The 6,876-nt window shown below is 43.1% G+C and overlaps 1 protein-coding gene across 1 annotated transcript; it reads right to left on the bottom strand.

The window, feature by feature from the left end:
* Positions 1-55: 55 nt before the first annotated feature.
* On the bottom strand, positions 56-6,290 carry LOC114448734 (protein LYRIC-like). Its single transcript, XM_028425873.1, has 13 exons — positions 5,599-6,290; positions 5,220-5,339; positions 4,520-4,601; positions 4,006-4,179; positions 3,647-3,697; positions 3,342-3,479; positions 2,672-2,755; positions 2,519-2,587; positions 2,282-2,427; positions 1,951-2,064; positions 1,731-1,838; positions 1,509-1,635; positions 56-1,045 (listed from the first exon to the last, which is right to left on the bottom strand). Exons 1-13 carry the CDS (start codon positions 5,926-5,928, stop codon positions 978-980), a joined length of 1,611 nt encoding a protein of 536 aa, XP_028281674.1. The 5' UTR covers positions 5,929-6,290; the 3' UTR covers positions 56-977.
* Positions 6,291-6,876: the final 586 nt, after the last annotated feature.

Consider the following 6,876-nt stretch of genomic DNA (forward strand, 5'->3'; position numbering starts at 1 on the left):
TCTCTAGATTTCCCTTTAAAATGCCACCTTTGCTGAAAAAATAAATAAATCCAAATGTAGAAAAACTGGCCTTTATTTAGTCTTTTTACATATGGCTTTAGCTTTTCTTTTATTACAAACAGGTTTTACAAAAGGTTCTGAAGACTTCTGAATCACCCACAGGTGGAAAATCATGATGAGGTCGATGGTACACCTACGATCAGAGGGCCCACACAGCTGTAGCCGCTGGAGCAGTCACAGAGAGTTAAAAACTGGAAGGAAATGGGATGCGGACACACTGCCAACACGACGTCAGACAAGGGACAAAACCGGATCAGATGGAGAGTCGATGAAGTGTTTGGAATCACAGATAAGTATGCTAGAAAACACATGGCGGACATGATTCCCTTTTCTGCGTTCAATGCTGCTCATGTCTCATTTAGCAATTGTCACAAATGTTTACACCCTGTTGAGCCACAACCGTCGACATGAAATACACGTTTGATCGTTTTCACCCCAACAGTGCACACACACTGTACCATCACGGTTCACAAAGGTCAGAGCGATATAAGACTGCAAAAGCAAACGTCAGTTCAACATTATGGCCCAGTGTTGTGTGACCTGATGTGTTCGTTCTCGATTCGTTAGCCACCACAACATCACATTTCTAAATATAATCAGTATTTTCTACATGTCTAATTACTACAATACAGCTCCTTCAGTTACTTGATTCGGTGGAATTAGAAGTATCAAATGCATACTTACAAATCATCAACACCGCATTACATTAGATTGCACTGCATCTAATTTCCATTTTCAATGATCCACCAACAGACACATGATGTGTACAAAAAAAAGCCGTTTCATTTTTCCCCCAGACTGGTTGTAAAGTTTAGTCCATCATGGAGACCTTAGGTCAAAGTTCTCGTCACAAAAAAGGTGTTGCATAAACAGGATATGGAGTCTTTTGCATACATAGGTCTGCAGAGTGGACCGTCTCATGTCTCTCTCCTTGCCTTCTTCTTCTTATTTGCTGGTTTGGGCGCTTGGTTCTCCTCAGGTTTCTCTGTGGGAGCAGAGGAGGTAAAACATGTGATTCACATCATGAAGATCTCACATATACAACGATGTGTGATAAGTTTCCTGGCCTAAATTCCACTCTGACATAATTTCTTTATAATCGGTCACAATCTGCTTTATTTTGGCCAAGCATGCGTAAACAAGGGATTATTTTCAATTGCTCTCAGTGTACCGACACATTAGGTAAGAACAAGACAAGGGGATTACAGTGTCTAAAGGTTAGGTAAGGAAAGAAATGGCACATTTCTCCTGATTACAATGAAAAAAAACTAGCAACAGTAAGCCTGATAAGCTACAGAAGTGAATTATACTCCACACAAGCAGCTGCAAGCATGTCATTCACCTCATACTAGCACTGATTCAACAGAAAATAATCAGATTCTAAACTAGCACTTATCAGAAAGTCTTGTCACCACATGGTTTATCAATGAATGGATTGAAGTGCTTACTTTGTTGCATGGGTGCAGGAAGGTTGTTCTGCTTGGCAGTGGGCTCTCCATCAGTTTGCTTCAGTGGCACTTGTGTGGCAAGGGGTTTCTGGGGTTTGTTGTCCTTTGCGGGCCGCTCTGCTTTCACCTGTTGGTAGAAATATTAAAACAAATAACCAGCTTGTCTAAGATGTTCTGCGATTCATAGAGAGGAGTGCTCTCTGTCGTCTTTGCCACACTGACCTCAGCAGCAGCTGCTTTGACAGGCTGGACGGCAGCAGCATTCTCCTGAACAGGTGGCTGCTTCTTCACGGGGGCTGCAGGTGGCGCCTCCTTCTCTGGCTCTTCCGCCTTAAACAGAACAGAGGAGCATAAACAGATTACTGCATGCTCTATAATTCAAGGTCAGTGTTGAAACACAGAATAAAGAACCATTTTTCAGTATAAATAATTCACCAGTTACCTGGCCCGTTGTTCCTCCCTCCTCAGCAGTCTTCTTCTTCTTCTTCTTTTTCTTCTTAGTTTTAGCTGCTCCATCAGCAGCGTCTCCCTTGTCCTTCTCATCTTCATCATCCTCCTGAAAACACATATTATTTTTTTCTTAAAAAAAATGCATGCACTCCAGAGTACTCTGTTGAATTGTTACCATGAGTACTTGGGCCATAGTCAGCCAAAAGAACCAGGACAGCCTCTCTGTGCGTGAGCCCAGGTGACTCATCAATTACTAGTTATTTTTAAAACTCTCTGGTAGTTTCCATAACGCTTTGTTTTGTCCCATGCCTAGTCGTACTCACAGCAGCTCCAACCAGGAGATCAGCCTTGGCTGGTTCAGGGACGGGCTGTTCTTTACTGGGAGGAGGCTCGGGGGTGGGCTCTTCATAGTTGACCCAAGCTTCAGAAGGAGCATTCCAGTCAGAGCTGGGGTCCACTGAACCACCATCTGAAAAACAGAGACAGAGCATACGTGTGAAGAGGTATCTTAACTACAAAGTCATTTCAAAGTTAAACAGAGCAGTAAAAATGATGCTCACTGAGTCCAGACCACTCATCGTCCACTCTGGGCTGACTAAGCCACTGCAGGTTGCTCACAGGCTGGGGCTCTGCAGATGCAAACAACAAGTGATGATGTGCTTTGGAAAATGGTGCCATCTAGTGGTGACAGTCACATCTTACTGTATACTTACCAGCAGCACCAACTCCTACGCCAGTTAAAGACACCAGATTGAGTTCTCCTGTGGGCATGGCGTGGTCAATCACAGTCCATGACTCTGAAAGACACATTTTAACACATCCTATTATATTACAATATGGAAATAAATAGTGTATATAAAAATAAATAGAGTATTTTTAGAGCTCCGAATCATTTTCTCTTTGAAACAAAAGTAGGTAAAAAATAGCTTAACTGCATTTTCATTAAAAACTACATTAAATCAAGACAATCAAAGGGGCATTACCATATTTACATCACATTTGAACCATATTCCACACAGCAGAAGAGCCTGGCAGTTAAAGCAGTGCTGCAGAGGGTGAGTCAGTGTCACTGTGTCATTAGTTAATGCTGCTGAGTGCCAGTGAAATGCAGGGCCAGCAAACAGGCCAAGAAGTCTGGGATTTATTTGATCGAATATGAAGCGTTTCTGTGTGTTTGATTTGTTTTAAACTTTTAAAGCGTATCTGTATTTGCCACTTTCTAAACAGAAAAGCCGTCCAAAAAACATCAACTTCTGTATAAAGACATGGCTACATATACGGTTATTCACATGAGTTTAATATGCAAACTCACAGTACTGGAAGTGACATTCCTTTTGTCCCAGAAACTCATTCAACACAGAGTAGTAAAAGAACCGTTTTTACCATCAATGCCCGCCCTCCACAGTGAAGCTGGTTCTCTCTGGGTCCAGGGGCCGGTCTTTGGAGCAACCATGTGGGCAGAAACCTTGACTGCCATGTCAGTCATGGGAGCAGTCACCTCTGCCACCTCGCTGCTGTTAACTTATAACCAGAGGGAAACATCCGATACTCAGCCACAGTAAACACTGACCAGACTTGATGGCACATAAAACACTGAAGCTCCCGGTGATTTACTTCTAATATGTAAAGATGCTGGTCGACTTTCTGAATTGATTATTGGTCAAGAGACATTTTCAGCAGATTATTACCTTGTGAAACAGCAGCCTCCACCTTCTCTGCCTTCACTTTTGTGGTCTCTCCTGGGAATAAAGGAAGAAAAGGTCAATAAATGCCAGGTGCAGCATCCATGTGAGACTTTGTTTTTGAAGAGTGAATACACGCAAACACGCCAACACTACGGAGAAAACTCACTTGAGACAATTCAATTCCCACAATGCCGTTATTTATAGTTCATCCAGTCAACTAGAGACCAACAAAACACAGCAACAATGTATACAGAAAGGGACACATCACTCTCTCTGGATACCAGATTAGACTGTTTATCTGCACTAGTCCAGAATATCTTGGCTTTCTGGAAATGTAAAAATGAAATTAACCAAAAGCTCACCTTTCTTCTTCTTCTGGTTGTTAGGTGCCGGCGCTGCAGAGGCCTTAGGCTGCTCCGGGGGAGCGCTCACGGGTGTGTCCCCTCCTCCAGGACTGGCGGAGCCATCACTGGAACTCTTGTCTTTCTTGCGTTGTTCACGTTTCTCCTTGTTGCTGACTTTCGTTTCCCATGTGCCTGAAAAGTAAGATTGAGCGCAGTGTGGAATTAGTTACAAAATACTGCCAAGAGTTCATTACAGGATTAGTGAGGAAATATGGTATGGCTTAGGCAGGATGAAGGAATAGTTGCAGAGAAACAGAATCTCAGTCCTAATCACTGAGAAGTATTGATTTATGACTCGTGTTTTTAGCCAAGGCCACATTACAAATTATGTATATATTAATTATTCCCTCTGGTGGTTCAGTGCCCTGGATATGCAGTCTTAATAGATAATAAACTCAAAAGGCCGTCTCAAAAACATCACACTATGTTACAGCTCAGCAACTAGATCACAGTGTGATTCATAATATTTCACCTTCTTCAGGCTCTTTGCCATCACTAGTCACCGTCTTGGTCTCCTTCACTGCCTGCTTGGCCTTCTTCTTGGACTTCTTTACCTGAAAAATGTGGGCATCAAGTAAAAAATCTGTTATAGAAAGAGCAAAAGGATTAAAGAAATAAAGGAACCATGGTGGTTTGCAGAGCACTGGGCAAGTGGGGGTCACTCTCCCAGTTGCCTCTGCATACCGTCTTCTTCTGCTGCTGTGCTGACTAACTAAACCACAGACACTCAAATCAGCAGTGTCAAGCCCTGTCTATTTATAAGTGTAACTATACCCACTGTCCAAGTCTTCCTAAAACTGTTACAGGTAGCACTACTTATATATTTCCCCTTAATTCCACTTTCTGACCACAGTATTACCACTGTTAGTGGAGGCAGCTTCTGATGAATGGGTGCACACTGTGCCACCACAGGCCAAGGGGGCATCCCCCAGTGTTTGCTGCACCCACCACACTGACACTGTAACCCAACACTTGCAGTTATTTGCATCATTGAAAGGTGAGAGAACCATGCTGTTACTTAACGGAGGGGCCAAAAATATAATGACGTGCCCCCCGTTAAGCAGCCAGAGCCCATCTTTTTACAACATTAAAACCTTCCAGACAAAAAAAAAATCACGTTTGTGTCCTTTTTTTAATCCGTGATTCTTGTACATTTAGTAAAAAAAAATTACCTCAGCAACCTTTTCAGCCTTGGCTTCAGGCGGGGGCGGCTGGTGATGTGGCACTGTCTCCTCCGACACTATGGCTTCTTCCTGTGGTTCAGCCACAGCTCTCCCGTTAGGCTGAGCTTTCTGGAAAGGGACGCGTGAAGATAAAATAATAAGCGCCGGAATAATTCTCAGTTATGTTGCCAAAAAGCAGTCACTAGATAACATAACCCAAGGCAAGAATAGCTACGACGAAAGCTAGCCTGCAGCTGGGCTACACATTTAGCCGTGACATGAGATTCAGCTGTCACTGAGTTGTTAGCTTGACAGCTAGCCGCGCTAAGGGTACGGTTATCAAGCTAACCCAAGGCGGATGTGATACAACCTGGTTTCATTTACACACCTTATCTGCCTTCTTCTTCTTTTTCTTCGGTTCTTCAGATTTGACAGGTTTACTGACACCTCGCTTTATTTCGACTCCTTCGTCCACAGGGCTGACAGCAGAGCGCTTCTTGAAGACACCCCGACAGACTGAGGCCCACACAATGACCATCAGCATCAGCCCGGTACATGCCGTTAAGAGGATCATCCATGGCGGAATAAGCTCAGGCTTCAGTCCCAAATCCACACCGAGCTCGGAGCGAAGGAACTCCAGGCCTTTGGACAACAGTTCATTCAAACGGTTCGTAAGCAGCTTGGCCTGCTGAGAGGCCGCGTCCTGCCACTGCTCCATTTGTATTGTTTTTCTTTTTTGTTTTTTATCTTTCAAACAACAGACCGATTAGTCACGCTTTGCTTACCGATATTAGCCGCGCTAGCATGCAGTGCTAGCTAAAAATAACGGAACATTTTCGACATGATGGAAAACAATAAATTCATCCGACAGCAACATCAGTCACGCCAGATAGCCAGCCAGCCAGTCAGCCAGCAAGCTAGCTAGCTAGCTAGCAAACTCCTGTAAAACGCTGCGGCGGCAAACTAAGTTAGCTAACTAGCCAGCAAGCTAGCTGAAATCATCATAAGATACTGCGCTTCCGTGAGCTGACCACCACAATGAATCCAGTGTAACGGCGATGTGAGCAGGTTCACCTCATATGGCTCAGTTTGACTGGTGGAGAAAAGGTTGCCTTCACGACAGTTGTAAACCAGAGCTTCCGGTGTTATGTCGAGTTTTGCATGCCTGCCAAAAAAAAAATGTGTGTGTCTGAAAATGTGTGAAACGTTCAGACTAAGACACGCCAAAATCTCTCCTGATAATAATTTTTTTCCCTAAATGGCAGGCTTCCAATCATTTCATGTGATTGATAAACACAAGAAGGAATAATAGTGCATTGTCTCCGCCGCAAATTCGTGTCGTCGCAGTCTGTGATTACTTAATAACACTTATTTGTTGTTTTAAACAAAATATATTTACTATTATTTTAGAGGAGGACTAAACTACATAACATTTAAATTTTACAATTAAATGTTTTCTCCACAAACATATTTGAAGGCAACTTAAACGGGCATCAAAATAGGCGGGGCTATGACGTGTCGTATACTGATTGGCCAAATCGCGAAGAGTTGAAAATTGATGTACTTTAGAGCAGCAAAAAAGTGAAGCTTGTTTTTGGCAAATGTTTTCAGATGTTGCTCTATATACGTGCTTAGTTTAAAGACTAGAAAGTTCAGGTTTATGTAT

Source organism: Parambassis ranga, chromosome 16 (genome assembly GCF_900634625.1).
Source record: "Parambassis ranga chromosome 16, fParRan2.1, whole genome shotgun sequence".
In the NCBI taxonomy this organism is placed as follows: domain Eukaryota; kingdom Metazoa; phylum Chordata; class Actinopteri; family Ambassidae; genus Parambassis; species Parambassis ranga.